Consider the following 24,399-nt stretch of genomic DNA (forward strand, 5'->3'; position numbering starts at 1 on the left):
CACTACACAAAACAGTTGAACTGTCAAATCCATGAAACCCCAGAATTCATTGAACCAAGAGCTCAGCAACGTCAAAGATTCCTGAATGTGACAAGGCTGAAGGAGGACACTTTGAACACAACTTACGAATTAAGTAAGAAAAAAAAACACCATTATACTAATGTATTTTCAAATGTCATACAAAATGTTTAGCATATATGTGGTGACTAAATGGGACTTCTGCTTTCTCAATTATACTATTTTTTCTTAATTTTGTTATTGGAGGAAAAAGCCTCTGTATGTCCACGGTCATAGATATATTTCTTGTGACCCCGCTGGACTCCAATTCTTCACTGGCTAAAAACCTCCATTTTTTTCATATTCACAATTTATTATTTAACCTTATAGCATATAACACTTATCTTCTATATCCGACGGGGTCCTGTTTCCACCTTCTAGGCTTTTTTCAAGGAAGGACCTGGTGTATATGCTTTTTTTCTCCATGTCTCAAAACTTCCTGCTTACCATATCAACCTCTTCACACTCAGGACCATTTGGAATGCTCTAAAGGCTTTCAGAGATTGGCTACAGAACCAAATTGTTCTCATTGAATGGACAACCAGGTTGCAATGTTCTATGTGTACAAGCAGAGGGGTACCCGTTGTGTCAGGAGGCAGAGGGGATGTGGCAGTGGGCTCTCCTTCACGGAATAATCCTCCGAGCCACGTACCTAGCAGGAAAGGACAACTGCCTGGCAGACAGACTGAGCAGGAAAAAAATGGAGGTTGTTTGCTATTGACAAAACCCCTTGTCAAACCTCCAACCTGTGCTATGAGATCTCAATGTTGTCTTCACCCAGCTGATAAAAGCTCCTTTTGAGCCACTTGATTTCTGTCATCTGAAGTGTTTGACCTGGAAAGTTGTGTTTTTGGTGGCAGTCAATTCAGCTCGCAGAGTCAGTAAGCTTCGGGGCCTAGTAGCTGATCACTTTACACTAAGTTCACCACAATTGAGCAGTTCTGTACACGCACCCCAAGTTCCTTCCCAAGGTAGTGTCGAAGTTTCATCTTAAATCAGTCAATCGTTCTGCCAACGTTTTTCCAAAAACCATATACCCACCCTGGCAAAAGTGTACTGCACATCTTAGACTGGAAGCAAGCTTTAGCCTTCTATTTGGAGCAAACTAAGGCCCATAGACAGTCCACCCAGCTTTTTGCCTCTTTTGACCCAAGCGGGATGGGGGTAGCCATTGGCAAACGCATGATTTCTAATTGGGTATAGAAATTGGCAACTCCTTCACTTATGCCCAGGCTGGGCTGACTCTAGAGGGTCAGGGTAAAGGTTATAATGTCAGAGGCATGGCTACATCAGTAGCCCACTTGAGGTCAGTTTCCACAGAGGAGATCTGAAAAGCTGCGATGTGGTCTTCTGTCCACACATTCACATCTAATTACTGCCTTGAGAAGGATACCCGACGTGACAGCCAGTTCCGTTCAGGCAGCCCTGAAGAATTTATTTGGTGTCTACAATCCAACTCCACCCCCCCCCCCCAGGCCCAGTTTTCTTCAGTTCCAAGCTGAATCGTCACAACTAGTATGTAAATAGTTTCAGGTTAATTGACTTTGAGGCCTCAACATTTCGAGACCCTATTATTCTAGCATTGTTGTTTGCGGTAAGCCTGGTAGCTAGGGATTCCCAGATGTAAGAATACAACTGGCCTGCTTGTCTGCAGATGTTCTTCAAGGACAGCCGTACCCTCCCCACCTCCCATTGGCGTTTTATTCTTTAGCTATTTTACATGACTGAGGGAACCACGCGTTTGCATTGGGCGGAAAGGCACCATCATATGCGCGGTGGGACATTGCTAGAAATTCTACATTCAGCTTGTTAATCAGCGTCTGCCACCAGACTCCGTGGGATGACGTCACCCAGATGTGAGAATACTTGGCTCGCTGTCCCTCAGAGAACACCTGCTATAGGTGAAAACTTTGCATTATATGTACATCATTCCATTATGTCTTCACGAAAACCAAAGCAATGCTGCTAACACTACCTACCTTGTGGTTCTGCATATACTCTCTGAAAGCCAACTCTGCACACAAAATCACAGAACTGAACAGGCACTTCCTGGTACAATTTGTGCAATACATTCTTACTCCCACGTTTTTTCTGTACATCATCTTTTTTCGTTTGGTAGAGAGCCATTAGGAAGGCATTAGATACTCTTTCCATCTAAAAGGCAAATTAGAAACAGATTCATGAAAGAGGATGTATAAATCATACTTCCATTTAGGTTTCAAGTTTATTTCATACTTGATATACTGCATATCAATACATCTTTGCAGTTCACAATAATACATTTTTTTTAAACATATTAATAGAAAAGGAACATCAGTGCAACAGGATAGAACAGAGAAGGCAGAGATAAAGTTCTGCAATCCTGTGTCGCAGTCCATAGTCCGCTTGTCATGTAAGCAAAATTTGTATTTCTTTAACCATTAAATGACTTTGTGAAAAAAAAAAGTCTTAAGTCCTGCTTTAATTTTTGAAACAATTATTCAAGATGTAAATGGATGGGCAGATTATTCCAAAACAGAACCTATAATGCTAAATATGGAAGAACATATATTAGAAAACTGAATTTGTTGAAAAGATGGAATACCACAATTTTGTGTTTTGTTGAGCATAGAATAAGTAAACGAAACAAAATAGAGAGAGAGACCTGTGCTTTGTGTATTATACATAAGTGTTGAAAATTTGTATAGGATTATAGCCGAGATAGGCAACCAATGTTTTGATTTTAGAAGTGGTGCTGTATCATCCCAGTGTCTTGTCCAGAGATTATCTTTACTGCAGTATTCTGAAGTATACTGAAGAGGCCTCTGGCACAGTCTACTGTCTCGTCTGCTTCCCCCCCCCCCCTTCACCCCTCCGCTGATTCTGCCCCCACTTGTGCTTTGGACTTGCATCTTGCTAAGTGGTTGCTCTTGGACACCCGTAGGGAGCTGGACAAGCTTTCTGTGCTGTTGAGTCAAGGTTCAGATGGTCACCTCTCAGTTTTCTTGGACCTCTCCCTTGTGGATCCTACGGCTGCCCATCTGTTTCTTAGGGACAAGTTGCCCTCCCTGATTGCACAGGCGTTGGATGTGCTTAAGATCTCTTCTCCAGAGGTGCCTTCCTCTGATGCGACCAGGCACCCCGTGATGTCCAGAATTAAGAGGCTGCCTAAGGCACTTCATGTTCATCCTGTCATGAAAGTTCTCATTTCTGCTCAATGGGACATTCCTGCAGCAGGTCTGTGGGTGGCTCAGGCTTACACACTGATGATAAGAACTAATTGCACTAAGGTGAAGCCTTACGGAGTTGGTCTTGAGACCAGACTCTGGTAAGTGTAGAAGGTATTCAAGCAGAGTCTGTGTAGGCCAAGAAAGAGGATCTATGGCCTTGCTGTCACACCAGACGGCAAACCTCCTCCATTTAAAAGAATAACATCTCTTAGTGGAATCTTTCCTGGAAGCCAGCAAGACCCAGGAGACACCCTCCGAAAGACCCAAGGAAGCAAATTCTAGGCTCTCAACATCCAGGACATGAGAGCCAGAGACTGGAGGTTGGGATGAAGAAGTGACCCCTTGTTCTGATTGATGAGGGTCGGAAAACACTCCAATCTCCACAGTTCTTCAGAGGACAATTCCACAAAAAGAGGGAACCATATCTGCCATGGCCAGTACGGTGTGATCAGAATCATGGTTCCACAGTCGTGCTTGAGTTTCAACAAAGTTTTTCCCACTAGAGCAGTGGTTCCCAAACCTGGTCCTGGAGGCACCCCCAGCCAGTCAGGTTTTCAGGATATCCACAGTGAATATTCATGAGAGAGATCTGCATGCACTGCCTTCTTGGTTTGCAAATCACTCTAATGAATATTCATTGTGGATATCACGAAAACCTGACTGGTTGTGGTGCCTCCAGGACCAGGTTTGGGAACCACTGCACCAGAGGTAAGGGAGGATACGCATACAGAAGGCCTGTCTCCCAATGAAGAAGGAAGGCATCTGACACTAGTCTGTCCTGGGCCTGAAGCCTGGAACAGAACTGAGGGACCTTGTGGTTGAGTTGAATGGCAAAAAGATCCACTGAGGGGGGTGCCCCACGCCAAGAAGAGCTTGTGGGCTATGCCCATATTTAGAGACCACTCATGAGGTTGCATTATCCTGCTCAACCTGTCGGCCAGGTCATTGTTTACGCCCGCCAGATAAGTGGCTTGGAGAAACATGCTGTGATGCCCAAAGCAACATCTGGACTGCTTCCCGACACAGAAGGCGAGATCCGGTGCCCCCCTGCTTGTTGGTGTAACACATCGTAACCTGTTTGAATTAGAATTGAAAAGGAAAGCCAATCTGTAGTAAATGACGGCAGATAAAGACCTGTATGGTCCATCCAGTCTGCCCAACAAGATAAACTCATAGCATAACAAACAGCACCTTCTAGCTAGAAGAAGAGATTCCACATACTAAGTACAAATTATTGGATATAAACAGAGGAGTCAATATTCAGCCGTCGGCAACAGCGTATTCCCAGATATTCAAAGCTGAGACCTGTGCAGGCTTTGGCTTTGAATATCCAGGTATTTTTAAGCTGGCCAACACAGCCACTTAAGTAGCCATGGTTAACAGACTTTTATATGGTTCTATGTATGAGGTAAACCTGGCTACTTAAGGGCTGAATATCAGCAAAGTGCTGACTCTGCCCCCAGAGTGCCCCCAACATAGCCAGGTTTTTGTTTGGTGCTAACTGCAATATTCAGTGGCACTTAGCCAATTAAGTGCCGCTGAATGTTAGCAGCTAGCCCCAACCAAGCAATTTAACCCGTCAGAGGCCGGCTAAATAATTTTGAATATCAGGCCCAAAACGGTTCAACTGCCCACAGAGTGAAAAGTATGCAGGCAGTCATAAAAGGTACCCCCTCCCTCCAGGAAATGGTATCTCAGTGCTGATACAGGGGCCGATGAACAGCGGCACCTGGTAAATATGGGTGCCACTGGAAAAAAATTACCGGGTCACAAACAGCGACCAATGCACAAAGGGGATCACATGCAAATGAGATGCACAGATCCCTTTTTGGGAATCGACTGCTGTCTGCGACTGGAAGCTGTCAAATGCATTTGACAGCTTACACAAAATCCCTGGTGGTTAAGTGGACCATCTCCTGACCCCCCCCCCTTCCCGACCTAGACTGCCTCCTAACTCCCCCCCACCAGATCTCTTAAAAATTCCCTGGTGGTTCAGTGGACCCGACACCTTCCTACCCCCTTCCCAGGCAAAAAGCTCCTGACCCCTCCCCCAAGCAAATGTACCCTGATGGTCCAGTGGGCTGCCTCCCGATTCCCTCCACCTCTCTGTACCATCAGTCCCTGGTGGTCTAGTAACCCCCCACACCCCCATGTATCTTAGATCCGCAGGAGGGCAGGAGCTACATCTCCTCCGTCCTGTCACTGGGCCCAGCCCACTCAGAATGGCGGCACCCAGCCCCTGCATCCCAGGAGGAGATAACACCATATATATAAGGAGTTTTTTTCTTTATATGGTGTTTAGTCCCTCCCAGTGCATCCCAGTATGCACTGGGCAGGAGGGAGGAGGCATTGCTTCTGCCTTCCTTCCTCCAGTGGATCTAAGGTATGTGGGGATGTGGAGGTCACTAGACCACCAGGGAATGATGGTTACAGTGAAGGGGGGGGGGGATCAGGGTTCTTTTACGTGGGGGAGGTTTGGGAGGGGAGAATGGGGGGTGTCAGGGTCCACGGGATCACTAGGAAACTTTTAAGAGATCTTGGGGGGAGGGGTGGGTCAGGAAGGGAGAAGTAGGGAGCAGTTCCCTCCTCTCCGACAGCTCCAGAGCAGTCATAAAATCTAGCTTGGATTTTATGGCTGCTCTGTAGCTGTGCATCGCACTGAACACTCATTAGAATACTAATGAGATACATTTGCATAGGGTTCTCAGTGGCTGCTAATGGCACATGTTAAAGCCATGGAAAACCCGTTTGTGCATTAGGTAGATAACATTTTCTTTAGACTGGCTAGAACCCGATTAAAGCAAAAGTTGACAGCTCGATAAGCTTTGTGCATCGGGCTGACGACTCATAATTCTGGTGGAGTTCTTCAATGGCTGTCTAGCCATGGAAACCTGATTCCACTTTAGATAATACCTCAGCACATTTTGGTCCCTCATGGGGGATTAACATCATCTCCCATCCTGGACCACCCAAGCCCTGTTGCTACTTTTCTAGATATTCTCTATGCCACTGTTTAGAAAATCAAGAAAAGGTTCAACAGTGAAAATCTATATACAGTAAATTACCTGACAAAAACCATTCTTACCTTGACTATCTGAAGGTCTACTTTTTCAAACTCTCTTTTTCTGTCCTGAAATTCTTGTGTATTTGAGTCCACCGGACATTTAGTGTAAAACATACCAGAACCCATCAGGTCTCTCTGCATTTTTTTAAGATAATCATATTCCAGAAAGCCTATGTTTACAATGAAAAAAAATATATACTAGGAAATAGTCACTTCAAAGCTCTGCTGTCAGTGGCAAAATGGTGCAAAGATGGTTTGAATATCACATTTAACATGTGAGGAAAGCATGTAGAGCTTGCCTCATGTAACTTTTTTACAACCCTTCTGTTTGTGTGCATATGTAGGTGTGCTGTCTGTGTGTGTCTCTGACTTAAGAGGAGAGAGGGAAGAGTGTTGCTTTGATCATGGCTTCCTCCCTCCACATATACCTCACCTCTCTAAAAGTAGCACAGGGAAAACGGAAGGGCCTAGTTTGGGGGTGTAGCTGTAGCAGTAGGTTGCGACTGAGCAAGGGGGTTTTGAAGGCACGTGCTTTGAATGGAGTAGCCTAGAGGTTAAAGCAGTGGGTTGAGAACCAAGGAAGCTGGGCAAATCGTTTTCAACCTGCACTGCCCCTGGTACAAACCAGACAAGCCAAGGGTAAACCACCCCAAAGAGTGAGACTTACGGGCAATGTGTCCAATGTATAACTCTAAAAAGATTTAAGGGTCAGAAAGGCTTCACAAATGGAAGAAACAACAACATAAAAAATGATATTTAGCTTTCTCTGATGCACACAGAAACTTCCTTTTATTAGTATGCACATAGGTACATTAGTAGCAACCAGGGCTATTTTGCAAAAAGCAAAAAGATAAAGAAAAGATCACAACAATGCAAAAAACCACTGAATATTATCATCATAGCTAAGAGCTTTAAGGCCTGAGACTTTGGTTCAGGATCTAAAATGAGAGAAAACCTTACAGGCCCATGACCTTAACCTGAACTTCAGTGTGACTGCAGAACTCATGATCTGTTGTGACATTCTGATGCAGCAGAATGAGGAATGGGCGTAAGTGGAAAAACAGAGCAACATCGTTTAGCAACATGGTGGTCAAAGATTTTTTAGTGGAAAAACAGAACACGATAACTCCTCAGGAAGATGATTTAGTCTTCCAGGAACAGCTAGTCTATTATTGGCTTTTCCAGTAAATACTAACCAACTCATTACCATAACCAATCAGCGTTAACCATTACATTAGCATATATCCAATAAATGGGATTATTGTCAGATTGCCTATGTATGACCTGTTATGTTAATGAGCGTATATAAGTGATTGTACTTCCTACTTCAATGGAGAGAGACAGTCACAGCCAGTACCTCTGTGCAAGCAGGGCTGCTCTCCCATGAGAAACCAATCAATCGGCAAGTAATCCTATTGCTTGAGTGTTTTATATCTGCAAATTGGCTTTAGTTGGTAATTTGGGGTGAGGGCGAAAAAGACCCTAAATAAAACATTAGAGACTCAGACCCAGAGAACACCTATGTGTAGCTGTGGTACTGTACTCCCATAAGCAACTGATTGTACATATACTTGGAGGATAATAAATAAAAGTATCTGATTGCTTATATATTCTTTGGAGTCTCCGATATAGCAGTACTTTTTTTTATAGCAATGTTCTGTACTCCTAGTGAGATATCACTGATCTGCTAATTGTACAAATACTTGATAAGAAATAAAGTATCTAATTAAATTCCTAAAGAGATGCAGCCTTGGGTGATTTATTTCTTCCTAGGTATTGGTGGATGGACCACCATATTGGGAGGGATAAATACACCCTAGAAAAACACACCACCCACAACCAATCCCAAGAACTGCATGCAAAACAAAAACAACAAATAAGTGAGAGCAGTGCCAAGGGTATGAGACCAACCAAGGACCAACAGCCACCAAATTCAATCACTGCACCACAATGCCCACCAAGAAAGATGCCACTACGACAGCCCAAATACAGAACAAAGAAGACAATCCCCAAAAAAGGAAAAATCAATCTGTAATTTTTCCCCTCCCAAGGGCAATCCTCCTGATGCCATACCAGAACTGCCACAATGACATCCCTCCCGACAGAGATCATGGTGCAATGACCAAACCCAGCAACCACCAGTCCCCAGCCAACCACGTAAGCCCAACTACCGCCATTTCTACCTTACACACATTTCCCAGGACCAACCAATAGCATCCCTCGTATCATCCACTAAGCTCCCCCGGTCCTTTCCTCTGCCTGCCCATATATACTTTGAAGATTGTCATCATATTATTTTCTCTAATTTGATTATTATTTCTGCTTGTTTGCATGACTGCATATATATAACTGATTTTGATTTGTCATTGCCATTTTCAGGGCATAGACCATAGAAGTCTGTCCAGCACTGTCCTTGTTCTAAAACTTTTGAAGTTGTCATCGAAGCCCCGCTCCAGCTCATCCAAATCTGTCCATCCACAATCAGACCGTAGAAGTCTGCCCAGCACTTGCTTTGCTTCCCCCACTAAGCTTCTTTAGATCCAGTCTTTCTATACAAAAATTCCTTTGTGTTTATCCCACGCACTGTTGAATTCTGTTACCGTTTTCATCTCCACCACCTCCTGCGGAAGGGCATTCCAAGTTATCTACCACCCTCTCCGTGAAAAAGTACCTCCTGACATTATTCCTGAGTCAGTCCTCCTGCAACCTCAATTCATGTCCTCTAGTTCTACCACCTTCCAGTCTCTGGAAAAGGTTTGTTTGCGGATTAATACCTTTCAAATACTTGCATGTCTGTATCATATCACCCCTGGTTCTCCTTTCCTCCAGGGTATATATGTTCACGTCCTCAAGTCTCTCCTCGTACATCTTGCTATGTAATTTTCATCACTTTTCTATAGAACCACTTCAAGTCTTTTTTATATCCTTAGCAAGATATGGCCTCCAAAACTGAACACAATACTCCAAATGGGGCCTCTCCGACAACTTGTACAGGGGCATCAACACTAGAGAATGACACAGGGACAAAGTTTGTCCCTGTCCCCACAACATCCCTGCGAACTCTGTTTCTGCTCAACATCAATTAAAACAATTTTTCTTTTTTTTTTTTGGTCATCTGAGATGGGGAATAAAATCAGGGATTTATCACAACAGCTATTTGAAAACGTAAAATAATAATAATAATAATAAAAAAAGATTAAAGGTATGCCAACCACATTTCCTCAGCACTGAAAGCAGCCAAATGGGAAGCAGGGATTGACACAGAGAGACATAAGTACATAAGTGTTGCCACACTGGGACAGACCGAATATCCATCAAGCCCAGCATCCTGTTTTCAACAGTGGCCAATCCAGGTCACAAATACCTGGCAAGATTCCAAAAAAGTTCAATACATTTTATGCTGCTTATCCCAGAAACAAGAAATGGATTTTCCCCAAGTCCATTTTAATAATGGTCTATGGACGTTTCCTTTACGAAGCCGTCCAAACCTTTTTAAAACCCACTAAGCTAACCGCCTTTACCACATTCTCTGGCAATGAATTCCAGAGTTTAATTACACGTTGAGGAAAGAAAAATTTTCTCTGATTCGTTTTAAATTTACTACTTTGTAGCTTCATTGCATGCCCCCTAGTCCTAGTATTTTTGGAAAGAGTAAACAAACGATTCACGCCTACCCGTTCCACTCCACTCATTATTTTATAGACCTCTATCATATCTCCCCTCAGCCATCTTTTCTCCAAGCTGAAGAGCCCTGGCTGCTTCAGCCTTTCCTCATAGGGAAGTCGTCCCATCCCCTTTATCATTTCATTGCCCTTCTCTGTACCTTTTCTAATTCCACTATATCTTTTTTGAGATGCGGCGACCAGAATTGAACACAATATTTGAGGGGCAGTCGCTCAGCTGGCTGAAGTCGAGAAAGGCAGGGCAGCATGCAGACAATCATCCGCCAATAATTAAAATTGTTAAGATCACTCACAGTGGCGGGGGGGGGGGGGGGGGCACACCTGGGCTCTTCACGATGTCCAACAGTGTTCCTCTTGGGCTCACACACACTTCACTCCTCAATTACTCCTCCTGGGTCATCTAGCCGAGTCCCGACTCTGTCCTCTCCTCAGACTACTCTACTGCTGTGCTGTCCGCTATTCTCTCTCTTAACACCACACTGAATAACCCACAAAATAGTATGCTATGGTGGCATGCTATTTCAGTGTGGTGGCAGTAGTGTGAAATGAAAGATGAAAAGTGGCCAATCATGGTTCTCTTCTGTTTGATGTCATGTATGGTGGGTGGGGAGGGGACTACTGATGTGCCGTTCCAGGGAGGAGTTCGGGAAGGACTGTGTGTATGCGTGCTTGAATGCGTGCCTGCACCCATGCCCTGCAGGCAGGAAAGAGCAGAACAGGACGGAAAGGAGGCCGGATTACGGTCGGAGGTTATTCAGCAGTAAAACAGCAGTAAAATGTAGGCGTCCATTTTAACGCTTGTGTAGGGATCATCACCTTGAACTAATTGCTGTTTGCATCCGTGGTAAACCACAGAAAAAATGTTGCCATTTCTGCAGTGTAACCACATATCGCAATATACCACGACTACCTGTTCCCGTCATTCTCTAATCAACACCTCTTTTCTTCTGCTGGTTATACCCCTCTTCTTTGCAGCCTAGCATCCTTCTGGGCATAGCCACCGCCTTGTCGCATTGTTTCTGTCACCTTGAGATCCTCAGACACCATCACCCCAAGGCACCTCTCCTCCTATCTGGTACATCTCCTTTGGACTTCTGCACCCAAGTGCATCACTCTGCACTTCTTGACATTACATTTTAAGTAAATGTATAGAAAAATTAAATTCCCATCAAAAAATATAAATAATAACATGTATGAACTCATAAAGGTCTCTTTCCCCCTTATACTTATAAAATGGTGTATAAGGACGTGCTCATATGTTTTCATTGGGATAAACACAGATACAAGAATCTTCAAAGGTTGTCCGAGTTTTTAATCACATCACGTCTCTAATGAGTTAAAGTAATGCCTCCAAGTGCCACCCTTTATAGTGTTGCTTCTAAGAGTTAAATATATATTGCTTTCACTTAGCTTTTATGGTTGAAAAACGGGTCTCGACATGATCCATGTTTCTCCGAGGCTGTTTCAAGATACCCGCCAAAAGAGCTTTCAAACTTTCAACCCTGTGAAAGCGTCCCTTCGGTTGTCTACTGAATACTGCACCTGGCCGGCCCTATTCTGGATGCGGCCAGATCCTACACAGAGCCCAGATGTTCCATGTCGGTACTCGCACTGTCACTGAATACTTGGGCTTAATTCAGCCCACTGTGGTCAGCTGAATATTATTGCTTATGTTGCTAGATACATGCCCATCAATACCCTGAGTTCATATTTCTTTTATTCTTCTCTGCATTTTTGAAATATGAAAAAAAACGGTCAATCAAGAATGAATTAGACATGTACTGCATCTATTCAGCTCAGCGGGACATATAAGGGTTGCATATTTTAAGTGGTAAAGCACATGCTCACTCTGAGGTATTTTAACCACTTACACAAGGATGTGGCAATATACGTATATAAATAGCCCCTTACAGAATACCGACTAATTGAAAAGAATGTGGCATGTCATGGCAGCACACACTTCGCTGGTGGTGTGCACAGGGGTGGAGTTTGGGCAGAGACTATACGGAGCACATAAGTACAGGCATACACTACAAAATACTATAATTTACATGCACACGTCACAATATTACCCTAGAACAGATGTAAATGTCTGCGCCTGCCACTTACACTAGTATTTTATAAAGAAAAGTAAAGTAGGCACCTACGTTTTGTTTTTTTAAATAAAATAGCAGTTAAGTAGGTGCTTTCATAAGAACAAAAGAATAGCCGTACTAGGTCACACTAATGGTCTATCTAGCCCAGTATCCTGCTTCCAACAGGGGCCAATTCAGGACACAAGAACCTGCCAGAAACCCAAATAGTAGCAACATTCCAGAACCCCAAAGAGTAACAAGATTCTGGAATCCCAAATAGTAGCAACATTCTACCAATCCCAGGGCAAGCAGAGGCTTCCCTCTTATCCTAGGTGCCCTGTTATAAAATTACTCTCATGGCATAGAAATGCTTGAAGGGCGGAGTGGAGGAGTAGGCTAGTGGTTAGTGCAGTGGACTTTGATCCTGGGGATGGGTTCAATTCCCACTGCAGCTCCTTGTGACTCTGGGCAAGTCACTTAACCCTCCATTGTCCCAGGTACAAATAAGTACCTGTATATAATGTAAACCTCTTTGAATGTAGTTAAAAAAACCACAGAAAGGCGGTATATTAAGTCCCATTCCCTTTCCCCCTTTATATACAGCACAATGCAGTTACACTGGCATGGTGTCTCTTTAAATAAAACTGTATGTGTTGGCCTTGACTACTACTGGTCATACTGAGTGTGTGTGTGCTCACATGCGGCAAACAGTAGGTTACTTACATTTTCGGTCAAGATGGAATAGTTGCCCCTTGCTATCTGTTACAGTACTACTAGTAACTTTGTAGTATGAAAGCCTCCGTTCACTTCTACTTCCACATCCTTCTTATTAATAGAAGCTCTCTCTAAAATCCCGTTGGCAGCTGCTCCATAGTTTGTGCTGTGTGCACCGGCAACATACGACCACTGCACCATCGATTTCAGGAGCTCATCCTCTTCGTGCCTTGCATACTCATCTTGGACACCACAAAGCATTTTCACGGTCTGTAGGGCTGCCCTAATGGCATTGCAAGGAGGGCCTTCAATTTCCACCTTTGCACTGCCGTTGCTTAGCTTTATGGATACGGACACACCAGCACACCCCGACAACAGTGCTTCATGCTCCTGTTTACCACAGTGAAAGATGTGCCGGTCTTCTATGAATAAACGTTCCGAGTTCAGTAGCAAGGTATTTCGGATCCACGTTTCTGCTGCACTCACATTCACTTGATCATTTCCACAGAGTCTGATGGTTGGTACATTCGATTCATGGTCTCTTTTCTCACCATCAGAAAAATTTGACGGAATGGCTGAAAAATAAAAAAAATAAAGATAGAAGCTGCATGAACCATACTACTACTACTAAACATTTCTATAGCGCTACAAGGCATACGCAGCGCACCATACACGTAAAGACAGTCCCTGCTCAATCTAAATAGGACAGACAAACAGAACAATTAAGAGGTAAGGGAATTAAAGAGGTGGGGATAACAGGTACAGGCAAGTGAGCAGTGATTTGGCGTCAAAAGCAGCGTTAAAGAGGTGGACTTTTAGAATCTCAATAGTAGCAACATTCCATGTAGAATCTCAAGTAATAGCAACATTCCAGAATCTCAAATAGTAACAACATTCCATGTTCCACTGCACTAACCACTAGGCTACTCCTCCACTAGCAACATTCCATCTAGAAGCCTGCCCTTGCACATTAGCAAATGCAGCCGCGCAGGCTTCTGTTTCTGTGAGTCTGACGTCCTGCACGTACGTGCAGGACGTAAGACTCACAGAAACAGAAGCCTGCGCGGCCGCATTGCTGATCTGCAAGGGCAGGCTTCTACATTACTACTACTACTTATCACTTTTATAGCACTACAAGGCATACGCAGCGCTGTACACCATACACAAAAAGACAGTCCCTGCTCAAAGAGCTTACAATCTAGATAAGACAGGTAAACAGACAGAACAATTAAGGGTAAGGGAATAAAGAGGTGAGGATAAAAGGTACAGGCAAGTGAGCAGTGATTTGGCGTCAAAAGCAGCGTTAAAGAGGTGGACTTTTAGAATCTCAATAGTAGCAACATTCCATGTAGAATCTCAAGTAATAGCAACATTCCAGAATCTCAAATAGTAACAACATTCCATGTTCCACTGCACTAACCACTAGGCTACTCCTCCACTAGCAACATTCCATCTAGAAGCCTGCCCTTGCACATTAGCAAATGCAGCCGCGCAGGCTTCTGTTTCTGTGAGTCTGATGTCCTGCACGTACGTGCAGGACGTCAGACTCACAGAAACAGAAGCCTGCGCGGCCGCATTGCTGATCTGCAAGGGCAGGCTTCTACATTACTACTACTACTTATCACTTTTATAGCACTACAAGGCATACGCAGCGCTGTACACCATACACAAAAAGACAGTCCCTGCTCAAAGAGCTTACAATCTAGATAAGACAGGTAAACAGACAGAACAATTAAGGGTAAGGGAATAAAGAGGTGAGGATAAAAGGTACAGGCAAGTGAGCAGTGATTTGGCGTCAAAAGCAGCGTTAAAGAGGTGGACTTTTAGAATCTCAATAGTAGCAACATTCCATGTAGAATCTCAAGTAATAGCAACATTCCAGAATCTCAAATAGTAACAACATTCCATGTTCCACTGCACTAACCACTAGGCTACTCCTCCACTAGCAACATTCCATCTAGAAGCCTGCCCTTGCACATTAGCAAATGCAGCCGCGCAGGCTTCTGTTTCTGTGAGTCTGATGTCCTGCACGTACGTGCAGGACGTCAGACTCACAGAAACAGAAGCCTGCGCGGCCGCATTGCTGATCTGCAAGGGCAGGCTTCTACATTACTACTACTACTTATCACTTTTATAGCACTACAAGGCATACGCAGCGCTGTACACCATACACAAAAAGACAGTCCCTGCTCAAAGAGCTTACAATCTAGATAAGACAGGTAAACAGACAGAACAATTAAGGGTAAGGGAATAAAGAGGTGAGGATAAAAGGTACAGGCAAGTGAGCAGTGATTTGGCGTCAAAAGCAGCGTTAAAGAGGTGGACTTTTAGAATCTCAATAGTAGCAACATTCCATGTAGAATCTCAAGTAATAGCAACATTCCAGAATCTCAAATAGTAACAACATTCCATGTTCCACTGCACTAACCACTAGGCTACTCCTCCACTAGCAACATTCCATCTAGAAGCCTGCCCTTGCACATTAGCAAATGCAGCCGCGCAGGCTTCTGTTTCTGTGAGTCTTACGTCCTGCACGTACGTGCAGGACGTCAGACTCACAGAAACAGAAGCCTGCGCGGCCGCATTGCTGATCTGCAAGGGCAGGCTTCTACATTACTACTACTACTTATCACTTTTATAGCACTACAAGGCATACGCAGCGCTGTACACCATACACAAAAAGACAGTCCCTGCTCAAAGAGCTTACAATCTAGATAAGACAGGTAAACAGACAGAACAATTAAGGGTAAGGGAATAAAGAGGTGAGGATAAAAGGTACAGGCAAGTGAGCAGTGATTTGGCGTCAAAAGCAGCGTTAAAGAGGTGGACTTTTAGAATCTCAATAGTAGCAACATTCCATGTAGAATCTCAAGTAATAGCAACATTCCAGAATCTCAAATAGTAACAACATTCCATGTTCCACTGCACTAACCACTAGGCTACTCCTCCACTAGCAACATTCCATCTAGAATCCTGCCCTTGCAGATCAGCAAGGCAGCCACACAGGCTTCTGTTTCTGTGAGTCTGACGTCCTGCACGTACGTGCAGGACGTCAGACTCACAGAAACAGAAGCCTGCGCGGCCGCATTGCTGATCTGCAAGGGCAGGCTTCTACATTACTACTACTACTTATCACTTTTATAGCACTACAAGGCATACGCAGCGCTGTACACCATACACAAAAAGACAGTCCCTGCTCAAAGAGCTTACAATCTAGATAAGACAGGTAAACAGACAGAACAATTAAGGGTAAGGGAATAAAGAGGTGAGGATAACAGGTACAGGCAAGTGAGCAGTGATTTGGCGTCAAAAGCAGCGTTAAAGAGGTGGGCTTTTAGCCTGGATTTCAAAATGGGCAAGGACGGGGCTAGACGTACATGTTCGGGAAGTCTATTCCAAGCGTGAGGTGCAGCAAGGTAAAAGGAAGTGAGTCTGGAATTAGCAGTAGTGAAGAAGGGGACAGACAAGAGAGATTTATCTACAGAATGGAGTGCGCCCGAGGGGGGGGGGGGCGTAGGGAGAGACAAGAGTTGAGAGGTACTGGGGTACTGAACCACTATCTAAAAACTGCCATTTTGCAAAGGCTTTCTAATGAATTTTATAGAGAAAAATCACTGGAGCTAAATCTGAACAAGACAAAAGTTAAAAAGCGAACAGCATCTGAATTAAACAGATTCAACCTTGCTTCCAAGACTGGAGAATAAGGTCACATCTGTTTTTTTAGAGGATTCACTAACTGCTGAATATGAAAACAGAGAAAAAAAATGGCAGATAAGGACTATACACACTGCCTACCTAAATCAACTACTAAGCTCTACAATCCCATCCTCTCTCCTCAGAACAGTGGCATCTCTAAACATAAATATCTGGAGTGGCAACAGGGGGGTAAGCTAGGTATGTGGGGGGGGGGGAGGGCAAGTCAAAACTATATTTCTATGCATAACCCCCTTCCCTCCCTCCACTTTTAAAGTTGTAATCTTCTGTACATAAAAGAAACCCTCTCCCCTCCAGCCTGTTTAAATCACCCGGTAAAACAATCATTATACAACCGATAGCATCATTCAACAAATTCTTCTATGTGGGCGTGAAGTTTGGATTTTCTACAGGGTTGGTCAGAATTTCAATATAAACTTTGAAGCTTGAGCAAAATTCATATTCCCCAACAATGAAGCTACCCCCCTTACAAATGGTCACACAAAAGATCTTCAAATTATAACAAGGGTCATTCCATGCCAAGTGGTCTAAAATTTAAAAAAAAGTTCCCACCATCATGTTCTCCAATTTTGTTCAAATTTTATCTGTTGCGCGAGTCAGGTGTTAAACGAAGTTTCCCAAAATTTGAGGTTTCTAACTACAATAGTTGCAGATCTAGACCCCCTTTTCTGAAAGGCTGTCAGTCCATCAGCGCGCGACATTGACCAAAATGCCATTTTTGGGGTCTAATAAAATCCAAACACATTTATAAGAATGGCTAAAAAATTCAAATCCTGTACAGTTCTTGATGCTAATTCCGATGAACAACATTTTAACATTATGGGTGCAAAATCCAGTCAAACAAGTTGACTCAAAGTGTGCATCAAAACTGGTCGCGACTCATCGGAACATATTTGGACCAATATTCAGACCGCAACAACTTCCATGCAAACAAAGATACGGACTTGAAATTTTGAACAAGCATTATGCTTGTGCTAGACATAATACTGCCAGATTTGCAACTAACCAGCATCTATAACCGCCCTGCAGGATCTCTTCAAAGTTGGCACTGTCAGCGCAAATGGTAAAATGTACCAAAGTTCAAAGCCAATTATTAAAAAAAGAGTCTGCCTGAATCAGCTTGTGAACAGTATCATCTGAAAGAGAAAATTGTGCTCTCCAACCCCATCTTATCTTAAAGCACTGACCATTCCGTACACACCTGGCCATACTCTTCGCTCTTTAACAGATAACAGATTGGTTTTACCCCCGCCATCAACGGCAAGATGGGAATCCACTCGCTCATCGGCTTTTTACTTTCTTTTCCCTTCATTATGGAACTAATTACCAAACCAAATTAGATTAGAAAGGTCTTACACTCAATTCTGTAAAGCTGTGAAAACCTATTACTACCAATTAGCTTTTACCATCAAATGATGCAGAATCTCAGTAGACTGACTGCACAGGTTCCTGAGTTGCGATGCTTGTCTTTAAAATTACTAGTCCCCCCCCCCCCCCCCAACCTTATTCCCGATTCCTGTTACTCTATGTTATCTATGTGTTCCAGGGGCGTATCTGCGTGGGGCCTCAGGGGCCTGGGCCCCCGCAGATTTCGCCCTGGACCCCCCTACCGCTGCCAACCCTCCCCCTCCGTTGCTCACCTACCTTCGCTGGCGGGGGACCCCAACCCCCGCCAGCCGAGGTCCGCGTCCTCCTGCCGCTGCCGGCTGCCTTTAAAGAATTCCGTCAGCTGGCGGGGGACCCCCAACCCCCGCCAGCCAAGCCGAGGTCCTTTCATTTTTCCACTGAAGCTGGCGCCGACGAAAGTTTCTTTTGAGTCTGACGTCGCAGCACGTTGTACGTGCAGGACGTCAGACTCAGAAACAGCTTCATTCTGTTTCTGAGTCTGACGTCCTGCACGTACAACGTGCAGCGACGTCAGACTCAAAAGAAACTTTCGTCGGCGCCAGCTTCAGTGGAAAAATGAAAGGACCTCGGCTTGGCTGGCGGGGGTTGGGGGTCCCCCGCCAGCTGACGGAATTCTTTTAAAGGCAGCCGGCAGCGGCAGGAGGACGCGGACCTCGGCTGGCGGGGGTTGGGGTCTCCCGCCAGCGAAGGTAGGCGAGCAACGGAGGGGGAGGGTTGGCAATGGCAGCGGCTGGGGGGAGGGGGATCGGCAATGGCGGCGGCGGGGAGGGGGGGCTATAATGTGCCCCCTCACTCTGGCCCTGGCCCCCCCTACCGCCGCAGTTCAGATACGCCCCTGATGTGTTCCACCTTTAATTACACCCCATGATGTCTGTTAAGATGTTTTATTGCACATTCTGTTGACAATCTAAGTAGCATACTGTGAAACACTATCCAGCTTATAATCGAAAAAGAAAAACGCCTATATTGCGACCCAAATCGGGAGATAGACGTTTATCTCACAAAAACGAATAACGCGGTATAATCGAAAGCCGAACTTGGACGTTTTCAACTGCACTCCATCGCGGAAGCGTACAAAGTTGACGGGGGCGTGTCGGAGGCGTGGTGAAGGCGGGACTGGGGCATGCTTATCACCCGAACAGAGATGGGCGCCTTTCGCCGATAATGGAAAAAAAGTATGCGTTTGTAGCTAGAATTTAGGGCACTTTTCCTGGACCCTGTTTTTTCACGAATAAGGCCCCAAAAAGTGCCCTAAATGGCCAAATTACCCCCAGAGGGAATCGGGGATGACCTCCCCTGACTCCCCCAGTGGTCACTAACCCCCTCCCACCACAAAGAAATGATGTTTCACAACTTTTTATTTTCACCATCAAATGTCATACCCACCTCCCTGGCAGCAGTATGCAGGTCCCTGGAGCAGTTGTTAGGGGGTGCAGTGGACTTCAGCCAGGTGGACCCAGGCCCATCCCCCCCTACCTGTTACAATTGTGCTGCTTAATGCTTATTAGTCGTCCAACCCCCCCAAACCCACTGTACCCACATGTAGGTGCCCCCCTTCACCCCTTAGGGCTATAGTAATGGTGTAGACTTGTGGGCGGTGGGTTTTGAGGGGGATTTGGGGGGCTCAACACACAAGGGAAGGGTGCTATGCACCTGGGAGCTCTTTTACCTTTTTTTTTTTTGTTTTTGTAAAAGTGCCCCCTAGGGTGCCCGGTTGGTGTCCTGGCATGTGAGGGGGACCAGTGCACTACGACTCCTGGCCCCTCCCACGAACAAATGCCTTGGATTTATTCGTTTTTGAGCTGGGCGCTTTCATTTTCCATTATCGCTGAAAAACAAAAACGCCCAGCTCACAAATTGTCGAATAAAACATGGACGTCTATTTTTTTCGAAAATACGGTTCGGTCCGCCCCTTCACGGACCCGTTCTCGGAGATAAACGCCCATGGAGATAGACGTTTTCGTTCAATTATGCCCCTCTATGTATTGTAATTTGAATATTTTTACTGCTGTAATTGTCTGTTGCCTATGTCCTACATTCAACTTATTCTTGCTCTAAACTGCCTTGAGTGAATACTTTGAAAAAGGTAGTAAATAAATCCTAATAAATAAATATTCAGCAGATGAACTTCTACGACAATAAATGCAGCCATGAAGCTTTCTTATAGAACTGCTGCATTATAGCTTTGCTGTAATTGGAAGATTTTGCTTCCGTTTGAATTTCCTTTCTCGCTGTTAGCCACCTTACAAATAGGAAGATGTTCCATGCAGCTAACTCACCAGAATGCCCAGGCCTTTTCTGAGACGTCTTGCCTGTTTCAAGTTGATTTCTTGCTACGTCGAATGCATGCTGGAAGGCCTGGAAATAATTAGAAGAGGTGAACTTTGTATGCATCAGACAGATATCTCTGAAGAGATCAAATTAAGGGGAAAACAGATGGCACGTGATATTGCGCGTACTTCAGTCTTTTTCAGGTAAGTGTTTCTCAGAGGATTAAATTTCCTCCAAAAGATCTTCCTTTTTCTACATGCCCGAACATAACACAGAATACAAAGATTTCTGCACTATTTGACTCCCACATACCTTTCAATTACTGATTCAAATTCAGTTGAGGCCGACACAAAATTTTTCCATATTTTAATTGCTTGCAATCAAGAACATAAACGAATACAGGGTGCACAGTAAAACAAAACAAAAATAAAACAGCAGCCATAAATAGGATGTACTGCATTTAGTACATGCTAATGTCCATTACCACGTGCTAAGCTTTAATAGAAAGGCCCCTCAGACTGAAAGCCACATGGGAACAGAGAAATACCTAGAGGCTCATTTTCAAAGAACTTAGACTTACAAAGTTCCATAGGTTCCTATCCAGCTTATAATCGAAAGTGATCGCCGGCTATCTTCCAACACAAATCGGGAGATGGCCGGTGATTTCTTAAAAGCGGCGAAATCGGTATAATCGAAAGCGGCATGTTAGACAGCATCACCGCTTTCCCGTCGCTTCGCCGGCGAAAGTTCAAGGGGGCGTGTCGGTAGATTAGCGAAGGCGGGCATGGGCATGGCTACCAGATGGCCGGCTTTCGCCGATAATGAAAAAAAAAAAAAGCGGCGTTAAGCAGTATTTCGCCGGGTTTACTTGGTCCTTTTATTTTCACGACCAAGCCTCAAAAAGGTGCCCCAACTGACCAGATGACCACTGGAGGGAATGGGGTATGACCTCCCCATACTCCCCCAGTGGTCACCAATCCCCTTCCAAACTTACAAAATAAAACTAAAAACCTTTTTTGCCAGCCTGTATGCCAGCCTCAAATGCCGTACCCACCTCCATGACAGCAGAATGTGGTTCTCGGGTAAGCATGACACCTTTTCTGTTAGGTGCCCTGCAGAGTCACATTAGCAATGCATTGTGGTGGGTGTAGGGTACTGGGCTCTACTCCCATGGTGCTTTTCCCCCCTGCTAACTGGGTCAGAGTGTGCCCTGTTTTGTTTCCTGTTGTAGTCCATGCGGTAGTGGCCATTTTTGTAAGCCAGTTTTAGTTCCCTTTCCTGTGTTACCCACGTTAGAGAACATAGTTCTTACCTTGAATGGTGCTGAAAGAGGGCATTGTACACCACTGTGCCAGCTCTGACCTACTGCTAATCTTAGTACCAGGGGACTCTGATCTGCAGTTAACTGTGAGTAAACGTGGTTATTTCAAGAAAGGACTTTTTCAGAGAGATTAGTCTTCAGGTGTGAACTGGTGTGCCAAAGTTATACAGCAGCAATAAGTCCTAGAGGCTGTATGCAGGTCCCTGGAGCAAGTTTAGTGGGTGCAGTTGATTTGTGGGTAGTGGGTTTGGGGGGCTCAGCTCCCAAAGTAAGGGAGCTATGCACATGGGAGCTTTTCTGAAGTCCACCGCAGTGACCCCCAGGGTGGCTGGTTGGTGTCCTGGCATGTCAGGGGGGCCAGTACACTAAAACTGCTGGCTCCTCCCACGGCCTTGAATTTGGCCAGGGTTTGAGATGGCTGACATAACTTTCCATTATCGCTGAAAAACAAACCCAGCCATCTCAACCCCGGCGAACTCCAAGGCATTTGGCCGGGCTAAACTATATTATCGAAAAAAAAAGATGCTGACTATTGGGTTTTGTTTTTTGTTTGATTTATAATTTTTTTTGTTTTTAAAATGTTTGTTCACACCTTCAGACAGCTGAAATAGCGAAACTCTGGCCACAGTTGGTGTGACTGATTCATGGAAGCAAAAGTACATTCTTTTTCAAGATAAAGCTAACCGTTTGATATCTTTACGATTTTGTCACTTTCACTTGGGTGGATCCAGTTGAAATAGAACTCGAGTTGAGTTTTAACAATTTTTCTGTGAAATGGTTTTTCATGACTATGAAGAAAATTGACCCTGTTTAAGTCTTTTTCACCAAGTAAGATTTGCTATACAGAGGTGAGGGCACTGAGGCTTTTTTCCCTTTCAAATTTATTGCACTCCACAAGGGTGAATACAGTATATAAAGTACGTCTGCATGATATATGAGAGAAGATTTGGTGGGACTTGAAATAAACATATGAACACAACATGGATAGCCAGAGGGTAGACACGGAGAAAGACTACGGAAAAACAGATTTGACTGCTGTTTAAATGGTGTGCAAAAAGGGAAGAAATGGGACAGCCCTGTGACTCGGGCTACAGTGGAGCATACTTTACAGCAGGAGACTCAGATTCAAGTCTCCTGCCTGATTGGGGACAAATGTCAGATGTGCCACAGAAGGCATACACTCAATCCCAGGGAGAGAAGACAGCTGCCACTTCTTTAGTGACCTCTACCACCTCTCGGGGCAACTTCTACAAACAACATTGAATAAGTTTTCCCCTCCACCTTTCCAAGTAGGTGAGAAAATGTATGTCACTTAGGCATGTCATCTAGAGTACAGAGCTCTAAGTATACATTAAATACAGGAAGAGAATCTGTGTGGGAAAACTGAGGGAATATGACCATCCTCTTCATCCTTCCTTAGAGCCCAACAATAATGGCTCACTAATTAGTGTCAGTCAACCAGATATTTTCATTTAATGTTTATTCATGTTTATGGTTATTCAAGTATTTATGGTAAAATTATGTCTTGCCTGATAATTTTCTTTTCGTTAACCGCAGCAGATGAATCCAGGAACTGGTGGGTTAAGTCCATCTACCAGCAGGTGGAGAGAGAGATAAACAAACTGAAGGCAGTGATTCCAGACGGCCAGCCCCTTTCTCAGTTAGTATATGTCATTTGTAAGCAGTAACCAAGGCAAGAATAAGAAAACAACAAGAAACCATCCTCACTATTAAAAACAGAGAACCAAACAACGAACTTGAATCAACTTCCACTTGTTCTACAAACAGGAATCCCTTCCGTGTCCCGATATCTGTCTGAACTCTGCAAAAAAGAACATGGAAGGAAAGCCATATACTACTACTACTTAACATTTCTAGAGCGCTACTAGGAGCGGAAAATGAAAAAGCAATTGGCTGAGCTAGGGAGGGATCCTGGATTCATCTGCTGCGGTTAAAGGAAAGAAAATTATCTGGTAAGACATCATTTTACCTTCCTTGTCACCTGCAGCAGATGAATCCAGGAACTGGTGGGATATACCAAAGCAATCCCTGCGCAAACACTCCCGACCCAAATCTCGCATCTTCCCGAGCAGCCATGTCTAATCTGTAATGCTTCGCGAAAGTATGACGGGACGCCCAAGTAGCCGCACGACAAATCTCCTCCAGAAATAAAGCAGACGTCTCTGCCCAAGAAGTCACCTATCCTAGAGTAGAATGGGCCTTCAGGGCCACGGGAGGCAACCACCCGTGTAAAATATATGCCGCCCCAATGGCCTCCTTAATCCACCGAGCAGTGGAAGCCTTAGAAGTCGCCTCACCTCTCCTCATGCCAGCCAAGAACACAAAGAGATGATCCGAGCGACGAAATTCGTTAGATACCTGCAGGTATCGAAACAATGTTCTCCGCACGTCCAAGAAATGAAGTAATGCAAAATCTTCTGGATAATCCTCTCTTCGAAAGGAAGGAAGATAAATCGCCTGATAGATATGAAACGTCAAAACTACCTTTGGCAGAAACGACGGCACCATCCAAATCGACATCCTGGCTTCAGAAAACTGCAAAAAGGGATCTCAGCAAGACAAAGCCTGAATCTCCAAAATCCTTCGAGCCGAAGTTATGGCCACCAAAAACACCGTCTTAAGTGCAAGATCCTTCTCAGAGGCCTTGCTCAAAGGTTCAAAAGGAGGGGCCTGTAGAGCTCGCAGCACTAAATTCAAATGCCAAGACGGACACGGCCACTGCACAGGAGGTCGGAGACGAAGAGCCCCGCGAAGAAAACGAACCACGTCTGGGTGAGCTGCCAACGAGGAACCGTCCAGTTTCCCTCGAAAACAGGCCAGCGCGGCCATCTGAACTCAAAGGGAATTATATGCCAACCCCTTT

General features: G+C 44.6%; 1 protein-coding gene across 1 annotated transcript in view; it reads right to left on the reverse strand.

Annotated features, from left to right (window-relative positions):
- Positions 1–24,399, reverse strand: part of PARP9 (poly(ADP-ribose) polymerase family member 9) — a 63,275-nt gene that overhangs the window by 3,581 nt on the left and 35,295 nt on the right. The window contains 5 exon segments of the mRNA XM_030209177.1: positions 2,037–2,211; positions 6,352–6,500; positions 12,812–12,865; positions 12,868–13,377; positions 20,203–20,281. Coding sequence (XP_030065037.1) covers positions 2,037–2,211; positions 6,352–6,500; positions 12,812–12,865; positions 12,868–13,377; positions 20,203–20,281 — 967 coding nt within the window.

The sequence above is a fragment of the Microcaecilia unicolor genome, chromosome 7 (assembly GCF_901765095.1).
Source record: "Microcaecilia unicolor chromosome 7, aMicUni1.1, whole genome shotgun sequence".
Lineage (NCBI taxonomy): Eukaryota > Metazoa > Chordata > Amphibia > Gymnophiona > Siphonopidae > Microcaecilia > Microcaecilia unicolor.